Raw genomic sequence first — 19,217 nt, 5'->3', positions numbered from 1 at the left:
CGGCCGCGCACGTGGGGGGTGGTTAGCGCGTAGGAACCCGGAAGCCCCTTGCACCGCCCACCGCCGCGGTGACGGGTTAACGCTCCTCCTGGTGGAGGCGGGGGAGGGCGGGGCGGAAGGCGGGGCCGCCTCAGCCGACACCCCCGAGGACCGCCCGCGTGCCGCCCTCCCCTCCCCCACGGACGCGACGCAGCGCGAGCTCCGCTTCCCCGGCCGCGGCGCCTGCGCAGAAGCCCCGCCCCTTCGCCCCAGCCCCACCCCCACAACGCAGCCTCCGCCGCCGCCACCTCTCCCTTCCTCTCTGCTCTTTCCTGCTGTTTTCTCTTCCCTCCTCCCCCTGGCCTCCGCGTCTCCTCCTCCTTCGGCGCTGACGCTCGCGTAGGGCCCTGGCGTCAGACGCGCGGGGGCGGGGCGAGTGCGGCGGGGGGTATAAGTACAGGGTGCAGGAGGCGGTGCTTCCCCTTCTTCCCGGCGGTTAGTGCTGAGAGTGCGGAGTGTGTGCTCCGGGCTCGGAACACACATTTATTATTAAAAAATCCAAAAAAAATCTAAAAAAATCTTTTAAAAAACCCCAAAAAAATTTACAAAAAATCCGCGTCTCCCCCGCCGGAGACTTTTATTTTTTTTTCTTCCTCTTTTATAAAATAACCCGGTGAAGCAGCCGAGACCGACCCGCCCGCCCGCGGCCCCGCAGCAGCTCCAAGAAGGAACCAAGAGACCGAGGCCTTCCCGCTGCCCGGACCCGACACCGCCACCCTCCCTCCCCGCCGGCAGCCGGCAGCCAGCGGCAGTGGATCGACCCCGTTCTGCGGCCGTTGAGTAGTTTTCAATTCCGGTTGATTTTTGTCCCTCTGCGCTTGCTCCCGCTCCCCTCCCCCCGGCTCCGGCCCCCAGCCCCGGCACTCGCTCTCCTCCTCTCACGGAAAGGTCGCGGCCTGTGGCCCTGCGGGCAGCCGTGCCGAGATGAACCCCAGCGCCCCCAGCTACCCCATGGCCTCGCTCTACGTGGGGGACCTCCACCCCGACGTGACCGAGGCGATGCTCTACGAGAAGTTCAGCCCGGCCGGGCCCATCCTCTCCATCCGGGTCTGCAGGGACATGATCACCCGCCGCTCCTTGGGCTACGCGTATGTGAACTTCCAGCAGCCGGCGGACGGTGAGCGCCGGGCTCCGCGGTCGGGCGGGCGGCCATGAGGCTCGGGCGGCGGCGGCGGGCGGGGTAGGCCGGCGGGCCCGGGGCGGGGGGCGGGAGGGCATGTCACCCCGCGACGGCCAGCGGGAAGGCGCCGGGGCCCCTGGAGTCACGTTCCCCGAACCGGCGGGGACTCGCGCTGCCGGCAGCCGCACGCCCGGCTACTTCCTCCTTTGCGACCATTTTCTCGGCCTCAGACGCTCTCAAACTTTAGGGTGATGACGCGCCGGGAGGGTGGGTAGATTCGGTTCCTCCGCCGCGCTCCCGCCGGTGGCCCCGGGATTCTGGGACGTTGAGCGCTGAGCTCCCTTCGTGGGTAAGAGGTGGAGGCGCTCCCACCACCCGGAGCTCCTGCCGGCGCCCCAGCCTGGGGAGGAAGTGCAGTTCGGTGCTCAAAAAATACCACGTGTTGAACCCTGTAACCTCGCAGGCCCGAGGCCTGCTCCTGCTCCTGGCCCAGTCGCCTGGGGGAGCCACCAGGCCTTAGAATAAAGTTCCTGTGGCGATGTGTGGTGTGGTGGTGGTCCTGAGGCTTGTGAGTCCACTCCCCAGAACTCATCAGTGACTGATGGATCTAGAAATGGAATTTACTGGAGACGTGCATTTGGGGGTTTCCCCTAGATCAAGCATTTCTTTAACATTAAAAGGGCAGAGTGGGAGGAGGGGTTGTGGGAGCCGACCACTTTGAAGGCCAGTTTTCTCAGGCAACTTAGACTGTGTTTAGTTAAATTTTACCTTAGATTCACAATACTGGTAGTTTCGAGTATATTATATGTTACCTTCTGAAATAGTTCTTGTCGTTTTGAGGGGCTTTTCTCTATAAAATAGTCACTTTTGGCTATAAAATATTACTTTAGTGTAATTCCAACTGGACCAGTCTTACCTGTAGCATGGAAGAACTTCAAGTTTCTCTTTTTTTTTAAAAAAAGTGGCCCATGATACTTGTAAATCTTGGGAAATGACTGAGTACAAACCAACAGAGATTAAATTGAGCTTGAAATTTATGGGGGGGAAATGCAGCTAACTTTGTGCTTTTATTTGGAAGCTAAACAGTTAACAGAAATACAATTTTGTAAACAGATAATATCTATGATGGTCTGTTGAGTTGCTAGGATTTGTCTTTAGATCAATTGGCTTTGAGAAGTCAGCTTCATTCCATTTTACAGCCCAATTTTGCCTTTTTCCCCCCTACAGGCTGGCCACTTGAATATGTGTCAAATAATAGAAATAAGAATTCATTTTTATTTTAGTACAAAATGCCTTAAGGGTGGGATTTAAGCTTCTATTAACATTCATTCAGTAGAACTTAGGTTACTGATCAGCTCTTAACTGTCTAAAATTGATACTGATTTTGGAAGCGAATATTGAGTGACACAGAGCCAGAAGTTGTAAAACTGCACTGCAGGTTTCCTGCCCTTTTGCTCTGTAAGCAGTAACTCCAAATGTCACTTCATAACAGTTCTTGTCAACTTTAGGCAGGATGTATCAATGCGTGTCAGATGCGGGTAGATAACTTTGGGGCAGGTTATCACAACCTAAGAGTTGGTAGAGAAAAGACAGGAGTGAATTCTAGAGACCGTAAAATGGTAACTTGAAAGTGTTACTCTTTCTGAACTTGACGTTTTTAAATCCAAAAAACAGTTTTTACGTTTCTTGGGGTTCGAAGAGTTGAACTTCAGGTTGCCGTGGTTATAGTGTACAGTATATATTATCAGTCTGTACCAGTAAGACCAGTACCCTAACTACTGAAAAGAATATGGCAGTTTTCCATTTGTCTAGTTCTGTGTGTACAATTTGCCATCCAACTAATTCAGTGGAGTTCTTGTTCTTATTTTTTTAAAACCTTATTGCTACATTGATAGGCAGAATAGCTTCTGAAAGTGACCAGTTTTCAATTTCATAGGAAGAGGTGACTCATTGAAAAATAGCTCAAGCAAAGTCAGCTAAAAAAAAAAAAAACTAGGGAAGCTGAGTAGGTGTGGTCACTTGATAATGAGCTAACAGCTGATTATCACTATATTCTAGAAACTGGAACTTTCATTTATAAAAAAGGTGGCTGGAAAATTCGTCCTGTGAATAATTTTAAATTTACATTGGCATGGAATTTGTGGAAATTGTTTCAGGACTTAAAAGGGACTGTTTTTCCTCTCTTGGGGGACCAGTCTTTTCATTTAAGGATGTGTTATTTCATTTAGAGCCTTTAATGGTACAGGAATACATCCAATTCAATCCTTTATAGACCCTGAAATTAATTGTAGATTTTGAAATTTTCTAGCACTATTCAGAAATAACTAAATCAATTGTTAAGAAAATCAGCGATCTAAAGTGAAATTGATTTTATGTGTCAAGAAAGCGTTAATAGTGATTTCTGAATATTGCAGACCTGGTGTTTTTAAAATTCTGTGATTATGAAACCGAGTATGTCCAACTTCACATTAGCTTTTGAAAGCATGATTCAAATCTTGGTCTAGCCTTTCATTTTCTTAAATGGAAGTTGTGCCATGAATCACTGAAATCCTCCCTCCTCCCAATAATTAAGAAACTTTCATTTTTTAGGAAATGGACTGGTTTTCGTATAATATTGTCAGTCATTAGCAATGAAATGATCAATTTTAGCAAGTAGTTGGGAAGAAGTTAAACTATTGAAATCTGTAAACTACTTCCAGCTTGTAGATAAATCTATTGGGTAATGTCTTATACTATTAAATGGGTCATATGTGAAGGAATTTGGATTTTGTTAACTAGGGAAAAAAAGTGCTTCTAGATTTAATGGCAATTAAGGCAAGAGATTGCTTCAGGAATTCATTAATTATTAGCAATATGGCATCCTTTTATATGTGAGAAATTTCGGGGGCTTCTGGTATTTGTCTTTGCTTTATACAATTTAGGTCCTACACTAGTGTGTGATACTTGAAAAGGTCTAGCCATCTTGAAGCTTAAAGAGGAAGTGTTCAACTGTGAGACCATGTGTCCACCCACTCCACTCACCATAGTTTATGTAAAGTAGCCAGCAAAAATAATATTGACTCTGAAAATGTCTTTCCTGCAGCGGAGCGTGCTTTGGACACCATGAATTTTGATGTTATAAAGGGCAAACCAGTACGCATCATGTGGTCTCAGCGTGATCCATCACTTCGCAAAAGTGGAGTAGGCAACATATTCATTAAAAATCTGGACAAATCCATTGATAATAAAGCACTGTATGATACATTTTCTGCTTTTGGTAACATCCTTTCATGTAAGGTAAGCCAAAAATGTCGGGTAAACATGTTTATATTGTTGAGCTACTTTTAGTTTAGTGCTTGAAATAGGAACTGTGCTGTAATGGATATCTTTATATCACAAATATCCAGGTTAGATGGCTAACAGGTTGTTTCTCAACACTGAACAAATGTTAAATCAATAGCAAATAAAGAAAAATGGGTATACGTTTTTCCCTAGGTGGTTTGTGATGAAAATGGTTCCAAGGGCTATGGATTTGTACACTTTGAGACGCAGGAAGCAGCTGAACGAGCTATTGAAAAAATGAATGGAATGCTCCTAAATGATCGCAAAGTGTAAGTATAAATGACTAATCATATTATGAATCTTATTTTTAATAATTCCAAATCCATTCATTTTAAGTTAATATTTGTCAGGGAGAAGTTAGATACACGTAAGATAAAAGAATAAAAATAAAGATGAATAACAAGAAAATTGAATACAGTTGTACTGGAGTGAAAATAAGCTAATCTTGATTTTTATAATTGAATTTTTTACACAATAAGTATAACATACAAATAACAGGTTTAGTATAATTAACATTCATGCCAAAAGGAAAACAGAAGATAGGTAAACAGAAATATGAAGCTTTTTCAAAATCAGTGCATTAGTGAAAAATCAGGAATTCAGACCTAATATTCATAATTCTTGAGGTACTGGTTAAATTAGCCCATTTTATAGGTGAGGAAACTCAAAATAATTTGCTTTTAAGTACTGTAAAATGAGAGACATACATTACTCACAAGTCTGGCCGCGGTGGCTCATGCCTGTAATCCTAGCACTTTGGGAGGCTGAGGTGTGCCCATCACCTGAGGTTGGGAGTTTGAGACCAGCCTGATCAACATGGAGAAACCCCATCTCTACTAAAAATACAAAATTAGCCGGGCGTGGTGGCACATGCCTGTAATCCTAGTTACTCGGGAGGCTGAGGCAGGAGAATCACTTAAACCCAGGAGGTGGAGGTTGCAGTGAACTGAGATTGCGCCATAGCACTCCAGCCTGGGTGACAAGATTGAAACTCTGTCTAAAAAAAAAAATTAGTACTCACAAATGCCTGTCACCAGTGCTTTAGGAGGAAAAAAAAGCAAGCCCAACCCTGGCAGGATCCAGAAAAGAATGCTATATTGCTCTTTGGAGTAAAAGTGATATAACTCTTTTGGAAATTTGTAGCTGTCCTATGAAGAAGTACACAAAGTGTCTTTCATAAAGTTTCAGCTTTACTGCAGTGTGCCTTTCTTCCCAGCCACTGGGAAGCTGAGGCAGGATGCTTGAGCCAAGACTGTAGTGTGCTGTGATTGTGCCTATGAACAGTTATTACACTCCAGCCAGGGCAAAATAACAAGACCTTGTCACTTAAAAAAGTTGCAGCTTTATTTACAAAGCAGAAAGTGATGCCCACAATGAAATACACTCCCTTTGAGAACATTTATGAAACTAACAGCATAGTGAAGACCAACCATATTTTGTGGGGAGATAAGGCAATTATTTTTATTTTACTTTTTATTCCAAAGCTAGGTTAGAGATAAGGAGATTTAGATGACTAGGGTTAGATTATGGAAGATGGTTTTTCCTTCTGCTTTGCTGTGTATTACAATATGCTATGACACACGTGCTACCTTTTCTTCTTCAGTGATACTTATTCTTTTTATTTTTATTTTTTTGAAACATGATCTTGCTCTCTTGCCCAGGCTGGAGTGCAGTGGTGCAACCTCTGCCTCCCGGGTTCTAGTGATTCTCGTACTTTAGCCTCCCAAGTAGCTGGGATTACAGGTGTACACCACCACACCCAACTAATTTTTGTATTTTTAGTAGAGACAGTTTCACCATGTTGGCCAGGCTGAACTTGAATTTCTGGGCTCCAGTGATTATGCCACCTTGGCCTCCCCAAGTGCTGGGATTACAGGTGTGAGCCACTGCCTAGCCCAGTGATCCTTGTTGTGAATTACTACTCTTACATTCAGGAAAAATTAAATTTTAGTGTCATTTTGTTGAAAATGCTGCAGTTATGTCAGGCTGTTGTATGTTAGAGTACAGGATTGGGAAGTTTAAATTTTTATTCTAGGAGATGGCAGAGAAAGCACAACGGCCACTTTGAAATGACGATGAAAGCTTTTTAATTTGATAGAGGTCTTTTTATTGGCATGGTACACATGCACTTCCACTCATTTGTATTGATGGGAGTAATCCCTTTAACCCTGGGTTAGCTAGAGAAGTGTGTATTAAAAGTTTCCTTTTTTGTGATTGTAGTTAGAGGTTTATTCATGTATTTCATGGTGTCATATCTAAATTATGGCCCTATTTCTCTTTTGTAGAGTGCTCTTTATTAGGGATTCTGAATATTCTCAGTAACAATAACAAAACCAACCATCAGGCTTAATTAATTTGAACTTTATAAAATAGTATCTAATGTTATAGTCCTTGTATATCTTAGATTTGTTGGACGATTTAAGTCTCGTAAAGAACGAGAAGCTGAACTTGGAGCTAGGGCAAAAGAATTCACCAATGTTTACATCAAGAATTTTGGAGAAGACATGGATGATGAGCGCCTTAAGGATCTCTTTGGCAAGTTTGGTAATGTGTCTTAATTAAATTTTTACACACAAAGTTCTGAATTAGTGCTCAATGTTAATTTTAGCTATTACTTTATACTAAAAATGTCAATAAAATTAGACTTACGTGGTACTTTAAAATATTTGTGGTTATTAGAATTAAGCTGCTGGCCATCTATTACCCATAAATAGAATTCTATCCAGGTTAAAGGTTAATAGCATTAGATTAGCACAGTAAGATATGACTAAGTAATTAGGACAGATTTTAAAATATTTTAAGAGGCTGGAGATATATATATGTGTGTGTGCACGTGTGTGTGGTTAGAGATCCCGTGTCGTCAGAAGTATACATTTGACACAGCCAGCTTACAGTGGAATGCAGTCTCATAGGACAATAAAGCTGGTCAGTTTAAGTAACATCATGTTTGAGCAGTTTAAAACAATGATTTTTCAGCAATGAAGCCAAAAATCCAGATTTTCCAGTGATTCCTTGGGATTTAAAATACTTATTTCCTGCATTTAAAAATAACTTCGTAAAACTTGAAATTAATGAAGCACAAACCAGCCTTAGTTTAGGTAGGGGTGTAACAGAAAATAACTTTTAAGCGTACACGTGCAGATGATTTGCTTGACCCTGCCCTTTGCACTTTTTGTTGAACTTAGAGGTGGCTTGCTTTTTTTAGTATGTCAAATAATAAAGAATTTGGAAATATAATACTAAATCTAGTACTTTTTTTTTTTTTGACTCTTGCTCTGTTACCCAGGCTGGAGAGCACAGTTGCGTGATCTTGGCTCACTGCAACCTCCACCTCCTAGCTTCAAGCAATTCTCCTATCTCCTCCTTGAGTAGCTGGGATTACAGGTGTGCGCCACCATGCCCAGCTAATTTTTGTACTTTTAGTAGAGTCGGGGTTTCACCATGATGGCCAGGCTGGTCTCCAACTCCTGACCTCAAGTGATCCCAGCCACCTCGGCCTCCCAAAGTGCTGGGATTACAGATGTGAGCCACTGCGCCTGGCCAGGAAATGTAATAGCTTATTGCCATGCTAGCATGTCACATTGAGCCCTCCACTAGAGCAAAAAACATACCATTTTGCACAAAGATAATATAAAATGTAGAAAGTGACATCATGTTTCACAGCTCAACCCCCAAATTGTCTTTAGCTACTGTCTTTTATATATTTCAACTATCGTGTTTCTTAATATCTTTTCATTAGAAGCTATTTGTAAAAGTTGATGTTGTTAACTACCTATCCTATGAGTAATGCTGCATAAGTTGACCACAAATATGTGAATATGTCGTATTTTCTTTGGCCTCAGGAGAGAGGCACATTCAGAAGAAAATCTGCCTTGGCCCATACATCTTCTAAATTTCTGTAATCAAATGTGATTTTTAACCTTTTCTGCCCCACTTGCTTGAGAGACCACCTGCCTCAGTTACTTATCTCTCCCACTTTAGAGGGAGTTAGGGGAAAACATGTCTTCAGAAATAAATGCTTCCTCCTCCAGGTAATTCACCTGTGTCTTTAAAAAAAATTTTTTTTTCCTGTCTTTCAAATTCCTAAATCACCTGTGTCTTACCAAAGAGTCCAACCATGTATTCCCTCCACTCCCTATTGAAAGTCAGGTAGGCCAAGGCTTAATAAATACTTGTGTCTTAATTGATACAAAGAAAATCAAATTGGTCTGGCACAGTGGCTCATGCCTGTAACCCTAGCGTTTGGGGAGGTCAAGGAAGGAAGATCACTTGAAGCCACAAGTTTGAGACTAGCCTGGGCAACATGGCAAGACCCTATCTCTACAAAAAGTAAGTTAGCCAAGCGTGGTGGTATGTGGGCCAGTAGTTCCAGCTACTCGGTAAGTTGAGGCAGGAGGATCACTTGAGCCCAGGAGTTGAGGTTAAAGTGAGCTTATTCATTGTGCCACTACACTCCAGCCTGGGCGATGGAATGAGATACTATATAGAAAAGGGAAGGCTTCAAATTATTGGGTAAAAAACGCAACTCTGTTTTGTGCTAGAGCTGAGAATGATACTTTTTATAGCCATTTAAAGTAAACCTCCTTAAATGGAAGGAGGAATCCTTCAGGGGAGGGAAGGTATTTACCTTCTTAATAATAAAGGGTCTTTCAAGGTGGGAGGGAGGAGTCAATTTATGGAGTTTTGAAATTTTATCTCATTTTTTTCGTGGCTTTGTCTTTGCATATTGAAATTTGAAATGTATAACATGAATATTGTATGGAATATTTTTGATTTATTTAAAAAAATTTTTTAGGGCCTGCCTTAAGTGTGAAAGTAATGACTGATGAAAGTGGAAAATCCAAAGGATTTGGATTTGTAAGCTTTGAAAGGCATGAAGATGCACAGAAAGTAAGTGGTCTGTATTCAGCAGGAAGAAGGGGGTGCAAAGTTGAGTTGCTCTTGTGTTGAAGTTTATGTGCATACTAATAGCTATTTTACATGTTCTTATATTTTCAGTTATTTGCATTTTATGCATTAGCTTTGAGAGTATAAATTGGTAACCTATGTTGTCCCAAAACCTTGAGATTTTGGGATGGGTTTGTCTTTAGCTTTTGTGACTTAACAAATTCGTCTTAACTGTTAAGGAAATGAACTATAAGTTGAAAGTTTTGTAATTTTTTTTTTTTTGGAAGGCTGTGGATGAGATGAATGGAAAGGAGCTCAATGGAAAACAAATTTACGTTGGTCGAGCTCAGAAAAAGGTGGAACGGCAGACGGAACTTAAGCGCAAATTTGAACAGATGAAGCAAGATAGGATCACCAGATACCAGGTTCATTTTTAATTGAACAAGCAAAATAAGACAGGGATGAGGAAACCTATTTTACGTTGATTTCAGTTACTCCCAGGTAACTGGAGGGTTTGAGAGGGGAATAGGAGAAGAAACATGGGATAAAATAATAGGAGATGTAATTAGGTACCACCATGGTTTTCTTTTTCTATAGTTTTCTTTTCTTCTTTTTAGGGTGTTAATCTTTATGTGAAAAATCTTGATGATGGTATTGATGATGAACGTCTCCGGAAAGAGTTTTCTCCATTTGGTACAATCACTAGTGCAAAGGTAAGAAAACATATGGTGCAGTTTTTTTGAGGTTTGATAAAAATTCATACATGTAGATATATGTATATAAATTTTGCATTAATTATAGCCATTAGAGAGGTGTTTGCTTCATTACTTCTAAAACTTATATTCACATTTGAAGTAGTTGTCGTAGCCTAAGGGTTAACTTATAAATGGCAAGTGCTGAACTCTTTGCTAAGGAAGACTGATAATCCTCACATGATATGCAGTATTCCAACAATTAGTCATTTTACTAAAGCAATTTATTAGGGACTTATAATTGTTAGTATAGTTCTGATCTGTTTGTTCATGTCTACAATTCATTCTGGGTAGTCAAGCCCCAATTCCTTCCCCTGCCCCCTAGCAGTAAGAAAAGAGATCATATTTTTTTTACTTGAAATGAGAGATTAAGAAACACAACAATAGTATTCTAGTACAGATTCTGAAATCTTGATTTAAGAAGTTTTCTTCTAGATGTTTTTGTCTAGTGTCCGTGGGCCAAGAGTCCCTCTATATGCAAAGTTTTGTGCATATGTAATTTTGCTGGGTTTGGGGAAGAGTGCATAGAAAAAATTACAACTCAACTGAACTGGAATGACGCTGTGGCTGATCTTTCTAGTCAGCTTTTCCTGGCAAGCCCGAGGAAGCTTCTGTGAGAGTGAGGAAATGTTAGGGGAAAGGTGTGTGAATACAAGTAAGATGGAAGTCCTATGGTTGTCTTGTGTTTCAGATTATGCTTTTTATGTAAGAGTACTTAGAGTATGATAGAATTTATTCCTGAATGTTTTTGTCTTCAGTGTGTTCCCTGGATGTTGTTTAAATTGAGTGTTGTGCATCAGCATATTTTGAATGTATGAAGCATGCATGTTTTTCTGTTTCTTGAGACAGGATCTTACTATGTTGCCCAGGTTGGAGTGCAGGGGCATGGCACAGTCACAGCTCACTGCAGCCTCAGCCTTTCCTGGGCTTATGCCAAGCTTGTCCAGCCTGCTGCTTGCAGGCCACATGCGGCCCAAGAGTGCTTTTAATGTGGCACAACGCAAATGCTTAAACTTAGGAGGGTTTATTTTTTATTTTTTATTTTTTTGCCTTTTTTAAAGATGAGTCTCACTCTCGCCTGAGCTGGAGTGCAGTGGTGCAATCTCGGCTCACTGCAGCCTCCGCCTCCCGGGTTCAAGTGATTCTCCTACCTCGGCCTCCCGAGAAGCTGGGATTACAGGCGTGCGTACGCTCAGCTAATTTTTGGCATTTTGAGTAGAGATGGGATTTCACCGTGTTGGGCAAGCTGGTCTTCAACTCCTGACCTCAGGTGATCTCCTAAAGTGTTGGGCAGGCGCGAGCCACCGTGCCTGGCTGATTGTCTTTTTACTGATTGAGGGAACATTTGTTTTATTATTTTTTTGAGACGGTGTTTTGCTCTTTCACCCAGACTGGAGTGAAGTGGCACGATCTCAGCTCGCTGCAACCTCCACCCCCTGGGTTCAGGCAGTTTTCCTGCCTCAGCTTCCTGAGTAGCTTGGATTATATGCACCTGCCACCACGCCTGGCTCATTTTTGTATTTTTAGTAAGGATGGGGTTTCTCCATGTTGGCCAGGCTGGTCTTGAACTCCTGACATCAGGTGATCCACCCGCCTCGGCCTCCCAAAGTGCTAGGATTACAGGCATGAGCCACCACGCCCGGCCGAACATTTGTTTTATATTGGAAATATTTTCTTCGGATTTTCCACTTTATGGACTTCAGTTGTGTGTGTGTGTGTGTGTGTGTGTGTGTGTGTGTGATCTTAGAAAGGCTTTCTATTTCTACATTTTACATTCAGATTCAGAATCTACCTGGCATTTAAGATTTTTCAATGTAATGTGAATAAGAGTTCTACATTTTTTCATTTGTCCCAGTGTATCATATATTGAGTAGCCCAAAGTCCTTTTTCCCCAGTACTTTAAAATGTTAATTTTAACACAATGAATTCCCATAATTGCTTGGGTATATTTCTGAACTCTTATTTTATTACCATTTGTTCCTGTGCCACTCGCATACTGTTAATTTAGTTTTATAGCACGTGTATATACGTTGCTGGCCTAGCGAGTGGTTCTTTGCAAGTCTTCATTTCTCATTTAAAAGGTCTTTGCAATCAATTTTAGAGGAACCTTCCTCTTGAGTGTTCTTTGTAGTGTAATATTTATGGATCCTCTGCTCTTGAATGTGAAAACTTTAAGATGTGGGTATTGTAAGATGCAACTACTTTTTTTCTCAAAGGCATAGTAAAGCATCTTGTCAGCTTGAATTGTTAGAGTAGTCACAATTTAATTGGGAAATGCTTCCAGTGGTGCCCAAAAGCCCATTTAGTAGACCTGGGATGTATTTATTTAGATAATTTTAATATTGAAAATACAATCAAATTTAGTATCTAAAATCTTTAAAAGTTTCTGTGCAGCCTTCACTTCTGTCAGTTCTTTGGCTTGACTAGGGCAGTGCATGTGTGTAGTTTGCCCTTAGTAACTTGGGTATTAAGGAAAAATTGTGAACTCAATGGGTGAATACAAGATTAAGCATTAATATGGTTTAGTTATTTGATTCGGTGATTTATCATTGTCTAAATTGTAATACTGTTTTTATGTGCCTCATTCTACCATTGCATTAACTTTTTTTTTTTTCCTTTTAATAGGTTATGATGGAGGGTGGTCGCAGCAAAGGGTTTGGTTTTGTATGTTTCTCCTCCCCAGAAGAAGCCACTAAAGCAGTTACAGAAATGAACGGTAGAATTGTGGCCACAAAGCCATTGTATGTAGCTTTAGCTCAGCGCAAAGAAGAGCGCCAGGCTCACCTCACTAACCAGTATATGCAGAGAATGGCAAGTGTACGAGCTGTGCCCAACCCTGTAATCAACCCCTACCAGCCAGCACCTCCTTCAGGTTACTTCATGGCAGCTATCCCACAGGTAGGTTTTAGGAGGCAACCAGAACCATGAAGGTTTTCATATTTGGTCATTTCTAGTGTTTTTTATGCCCCATGCCCCCCAAATGTGAAACATTAAGAAAGGTGAATTATGATTGAGTTGGAAAAAATGCCTGAGTGTGAAGGCCTGGTAAATGTTTTGAAAAAGTACGTGTAATTTATTGCATTATTTGCTTTTTTCTTCAACTGATAAACTCATGTGGTTTTTTTTCCCTGCAGACTCAGAACCGTGCTGCATACTATCCTCCTAGCCAAATTGCTCAACTAAGACCAAGTCCTCGCTGGACTGCTCAGGGTGCCAGACCTCATCGTAAGTATTTTTTCTTTTAATTAAGGTTGGGGATTGAGTTTAAAAATACGCATTGGGTAAAACAGCTCTTCTATATCAATGTTAGGTTAACTATTGCATTTCACGTAATTTGTGGTTATGGATGTTCATTTTTATAGCATTTAAAAACAGTGCTAAGATAGTAATGTCTACAGTGGTTTGATTTCCTTTTATAAGAGTTTTGGGAATAGGTACAGCTCTTCTTTCTTTCTTTCTTTCTTTCTTTTTGAGACAGAGTCTCGCTCTGTTGCCCCAGGCTGGAGTGCAGTGGCTCAATTTCGGCTCACTGCAACCTCCACCTCCCAGGTTCAAGCGATTCTCCCTGCCTCAGCCTCTGGAGTAGCTGGGATTACAGGTGCCCGCCACCACACCCAGCTAACTTAATGCATTATTAGTAGAGACGGGGTTTCACCATGTTGGCCAGGTTCGTCTCGAGCTCCTGATCTTAGGTCATCCGCCCACCTCAGCCTCCTAAAGTGTTCAGAGTACAGGTGTGAGCTGTGGTACCCAGCCAGTTTTGTATTTTGTTAGGCCACAGTTTTAAAGGTCTCGTTCCATTTAATCATGTATGAGAATCAGAGTCGTGGCATTTTAAGTCTTGTCCTGTGGAACAGTACGTTATATTCCAAGAGCACTTAGAGTTTATTTTTTTAGACAGAGTCTCACTCTGTCTTCCAGACTGGAGTGCAGTGGCATGATCTTGGTTAACTGCAGCTTTCATCTCCCGAGTTCAAGTGATCCTCCGGCCTCAGCCTCCCAAGTAGCTGGGACTACAGGCACACACCACCACACCCAGCTAATTTTTTAAATTTTTTGTAGAGACGGGATTTTGCCCTGTTGGCCCGGCTGGGAGCACTTAGAATTTTACCATGATTTTGTTCCAGGTATATTTATAAGTACTCATCCTGTATGAATTAATGTTTTTACTTACTGATGCTCTTGAGTCTGGGAAAATGGCAGATGTAAGACTCAGCTTTAAAAAGCTTTGTCACTTTTTAGTCTTTTATGCAAACCTCAGATCGAAGAAAAAAGCATGAACACTTTTCAGTCAGTAAATTTTCCCAGTTAATGTATATTCAAATCTTTAAAATGCAGCATTCCAAAATATGCCCGGTGCTATCCGCCCAGCTGCTCCTAGACCACCATTTAGTACTATGAGACCAGCTTCTTCACAGGTTCCACGAGTCATGTCAACACAGCGTGTTGGTGAGTCTTAATCCTTCCTTTAAAAATTGATCACCAATTTGAAAGAGCAAGATAAAAATACAAAACGTTCTTATTTTTTAGCTAACACATCAACACAGACAATGGGTCCACGTCCTGCAGCTGCAGCTGCTGCAGCTACTCCTGCTGTCCGCACCGTTCCACAGTATAAATATGCTGCAGGAGTTCGCAATCCTCAGCAACATCTTAATGCACAGCCACAAGTTACAATGCAACAGGTATGGATTTAATGATTTCTTAATAAAAATCACATTTCTTGGGTGAAGTCAAAGGTGTGAAGACAGCTGGGTACAGTGGCTCACACCTGTAACCCCAGCACTTTGGGAGGCTGAGGCAGGCAGACTGCTTGAGACCAGGAGTTTGGGACCAACCAGCCTGGGCAACATAGCAGGACCCTGTCTCCACAAAGAAAACCAGCTGGATGTGGTGGCACATGCCTGTAGTCCCAGCTACTAGGAAGGCTGAGGCAGGAGGATTGCTTGAGCCCAGGAGTTTGAGGCTGCAGCAAGCTGTAATCCCTGCTGGGTGACAGCAAGACTCTGTCTCAAAAGAAAAAATGTGAAGACACCTGCATGATAGATTTTTGAGAGCTTAGCCTATCTGGATCATCCTGCTAATATGATAGTACGTAAGATGTCTTATGCTTCAGGAATTGGTCAAGCAGCCAGAAATTCACATCCTAAATCACCATGCCTGGTCTAAAACAACTATTATAAGTAGCTATCGGCCGGGCGTGGTGGCTCACACCTATATGTAATCCCAGCACTTTAGGAGGCTGAGGCGGGTGGATCACTTGAGGTCAGGAGTTTGAGACCAGCCTGGCCAACAGGGTGAAACCCCAGCTCTAAAAATACAAAGATTAACTAGGCGTGGTGTGGCACATGCCTGTAATCCCAGCTACTGGGGAGGCTGAGGTAGGAAAGTTGCTTGAATCCGGGAGGCGGAGGTTGCAGTGCGCCAAGATTGCGCCATTGCACTCCAGCCTGGGCGAAAAAGCGAGACTCCATCTCAAAAAAATATATATATATCTATGGTATATGATATATAATAACTACTTTGGCCTCTGATTCACTGACTCAACTTCTCCACCTCATGTTTCGACGGAAGTCTACCACTTCAGCAGATGTCCATTGATGACTGTATTTGCCTTTTTTTCTGTGCTTTAAACTTAAGTTCTTATTTTCTGTCTAGCCTGCTGTTCATGTACAAGGTCAGGAACCTTTGACTGCTTCCATGTTGGCATCTGCCCCTCCTCAAGAGCAAAAGCAAATGTTGGGTGAGTACTTTCGTCTCACCTTGCCAGTTTAAAGAGACTAGAAAATATAGGAATCACTTAGGAACCATTTGTACCTAAAATTGACAACTAGGGCAGTGGAATTGATCTGAATTGGCATGAATGATTATGATACACAGTTGGTCTGCCTAATTAAAACCACTGGAAAGCCAGTAAGAAAATGTATTGTTAGTAATAAATAGGGTAGTAGGGCATTAGTCACTGTGGGCCCTCACTACATTTTTGAGATAAGGAATTTGGAAGCAAATGAGAAGAAAATTTGTGACTTTGCCTGAACACCGATTTGACAATCTAATGGTAACATTGCTTAATTGGCAAGCCGATAATGTCAAGAGTTAATTGCCTCGTGGCTGATTTTCTTAACTCTGTTGTTCCCATGAAGACATAATGAAATTGTGGATTATGGTTTATTATATACGTAAGACAGAAGTATGGTTCTTAAACCCCAGTTTAATGTGGTAATTCAATGCAGTTAAAAACTTTTTTTTTTATTGAAGGGAGTTTTTGAATGTTTCTGTTCCTAGGTGAACGGCTGTTTCCTCTTATTCAAGCCATGCACCCTACTCTTGCTGGTAAAATCACTGGCATGTTGTTGGAGATTGATAATTCAGAACTTCTTCATATGCTCGAGTCTCCTGAGTCACTCCGTTCTAAGGTGATTTAAATTTATTTACCATGTTGCCTCTTTACACAGTTATTACATGGCTTTTTATGGGGACTTAATTGTACAGAACACTTACATCATGTTATATATAAGCCATGTACAATTGTAAAGTCTGCATAATAACCTGTGGTGCTATTATCCCCATTTTATAGATAGGGAAACTGAAACAGGCTGAGTAATTTGCCAAATGCCTACACAGCTCTTAAGTGGCAGAACCTGGCTTCAAATCCCATCAGCTCCAACAGTCATACTCTCAACTGCTGCTGCTTTCTCTAGTGGAGACAGAAATATTTTTCAAGCATGGGGAGGACAAGGAAAGAGAAGTGCAAGGGGGTGATTCATAATTCTAGAATAATGGTGTAATGGAACTCAAAATTGAATGTATATAGTTTAACGTAACAATTTATACTTTCATCTGAGGGAAGAAACTTACCTTTGTTGGGAATTGGTATGTTACCAATATGAAACTCTTTATTTCCTTTCCTGAACCAGTTTATCTGTTTGCACCTTTCTTAGGTTGATGAAGCTGTAGCTGTACTACAAGCCCACCAAGCTAAAGAGGCTGCCCAGAAAGCAGTTAACAGTGCCACCGGTGTTCCAACTGTTTAAAGTGAGCTTTTCCCTCTGGTTTATTGTTTTAAGCTTATTTTCTTCATCTTTTATTAAGTTTGTTGAGCATATTTTTGAAATGTACGTAGTAAAAGATCATTTTACAGGTCATTTAAATGTATTGCTAATTTTTCAAGGAAAAGTAGAACTAACTATAGAGGAATTAAAGGAATTTTAGCTGTTAACTGTTGGATTCTTAAAATCCCAGCACTTTCAGGTTTTTTTTTTTTTTTTTTTTTTGAAATGGAGTTTCGCTCTGTCACCCAGGCTGGAGTGCAGCGGCGCGATCTCGGCTCACTGCAACCTCTGCCTCCTAGGTTCAAGCAATTCTCCTGCCTCAGCCTCCCAAGCAGCTGAGATTATAGGCCCATGCCACCATGCCCAGCTAAGTTTTGTATTTTTACTAGACTCGGGGTTTTGCCGTGTTGGCCAGGCTGGTCTGAAACGTCTGACCTCAAGTGATCTTCCCATCTCTGCCTCCCAAAGTCTTGAGATTACAAGGCGTGAGCCACTGCGCCCTGCCAGATTTTGTATAGTAAAATATATTAAATGGCCTGTCACAGGTTGGCTTTCATGGTTACACCTTTCCTTTTCGGGTGATGTCCTTGGGTTTCTACTGCTGTCTTTCATTACTCCCAAGAAATTGAGTAGTGCAGCCAGGATCAGGACCAGGGATTGGTAAATCTTTTTTGTAAAGGGCCAGATAGGAAATATTTTGGGCTTTGAGGACCATGTTATCTCTGAAATGATCTTGTTCCAATGTTAACATGTCACGACAACCGTATACAGTATATATACAAATGAACAGTTATGGCTGTGTTCCAATAAAACTATAGATAAAAACAGGCAGCTACATTGGATTTGGCTAGGGGCTTTAATTTGCTACTGACAAGTGATAGTCCTGGTCTTAATTTATTTTTTTAACATTTACAGATTGATCAGGGACCACGAAAAGAAACTTGTGCTTCACCGAAGAAAAATATCTAAACATCGAAAAACTTAAATATTATGGAAAAAAAACATTGCAAAATATAAAATAAATAAAAAAAGGAAAGGAAACTTTGAACCTTATGTACCGAGCAAATGCCAGGTCTAGCAAACATAATGCTAGTCCTAGATTACTTATTGATTTAAAAACAAAAAAAAAAAACACAAAAAAATAGTAAAATATAAAAACAAATTAATGTTTTATAGACCCTGGGAAAAAGAATTTTCAGCAAAGTACAAAAATTTAAAGCATTCCTTTCTTTAATTTTGTAATTCTTTACTGTGGAATAGCTCAAAATGTCAGTTCTGTTTTAAATAACAGAATTGATAACTGAGCAAGGAAACGTAATTTGGATTATAAAATTCTTGCTTTAATAAAAATTCCTTAAACAGTGCACGGTTTTGCTTTTTTTCAAAGTCTTTATAATTGCCATGCATAAATAGGTAATATCTTAATGGTGCTGAGCTGACATAAGAATCTTTGAAAAATGTACTGTTAAGTTCAAGGGGTCTATTGGTTTTATGTAAAAGGCACAAGACAATTCCTGTAGTGCATTTTATGAGTTAAGGTTTCCATATGGATTATGATCTTAATATTTCATGTACAAGACTGACACCCATCAGCTTTTGAAGATAAACCAGTTTATGGGTTTTTTTTTTGTTTGCGGGTAGAGGTGGGGTCTTCCTATTTTGTCCAGGCTGGTCTTGAATTCCTGGGCTCAAGGTGTCCTCCTGCATGAGCCACCATGCCTGGCCTGGCCAGTTTATGATTATATTGAGGTTTCTAGGCTATGAGATTATTAGCTTAAACTCTTACATCATGTAAAACAATGACAGCTACTCTTGAAGAGGATGTAGATAAGATAAGCTTTGGTATGATTTTAATATTAAAGTGTTAAAAGTTATGATTTGTTTTAAACCTTATTTTTGTAAGGTCTTTAATTTGGTAGTTCATGATTGTGACTTAATTTTAGTGTAATACCCCAAGTACTTGTTAAAGGTGAAGATATGGGGTTCTTTTAGGAGGATGGATTTACAAGATCTAGCCTGGGGTATAGGGTATCTGCATAAAACTGA

At 41.1% G+C, this 19,217-nt stretch overlaps 1 protein-coding gene across 1 annotated transcript; it reads left to right on the top strand.

Moving 5' to 3' along the window:
- The first annotated feature begins 467 nt into the window (after positions 1 to 467).
- On the top strand, positions 468 to 18,535 carry PABPC1 (poly(A) binding protein cytoplasmic 1). Its single transcript, NM_001257897.1, is given in 15 exon segments — positions 468 to 1,156; positions 4,242 to 4,435; positions 4,634 to 4,749; positions 6,885 to 7,024; positions 9,276 to 9,370; positions 9,655 to 9,792; positions 9,985 to 10,080; positions 12,745 to 13,017; positions 13,254 to 13,344; positions 14,458 to 14,568; positions 14,650 to 14,804; positions 15,778 to 15,862; positions 16,405 to 16,535; positions 17,061 to 17,154; positions 18,087 to 18,535. Coding segments are annotated over 14 exon segments (1,911 nt in total). The 5' UTR covers positions 468 to 963; the 3' UTR covers position 17,154; positions 18,087 to 18,535.
- Positions 18,536 to 19,217: the final 682 nt, after the last annotated feature.

Source organism: Macaca mulatta, chromosome 8 (assembly GCF_049350105.2).
Source record: "Macaca mulatta isolate MMU2019108-1 chromosome 8, T2T-MMU8v2.0, whole genome shotgun sequence".
Taxonomy (NCBI): domain Eukaryota; kingdom Metazoa; phylum Chordata; class Mammalia; order Primates; family Cercopithecidae; genus Macaca; species Macaca mulatta.
This window is presented reverse-complemented; position numbering and strand designations above follow the sequence as displayed.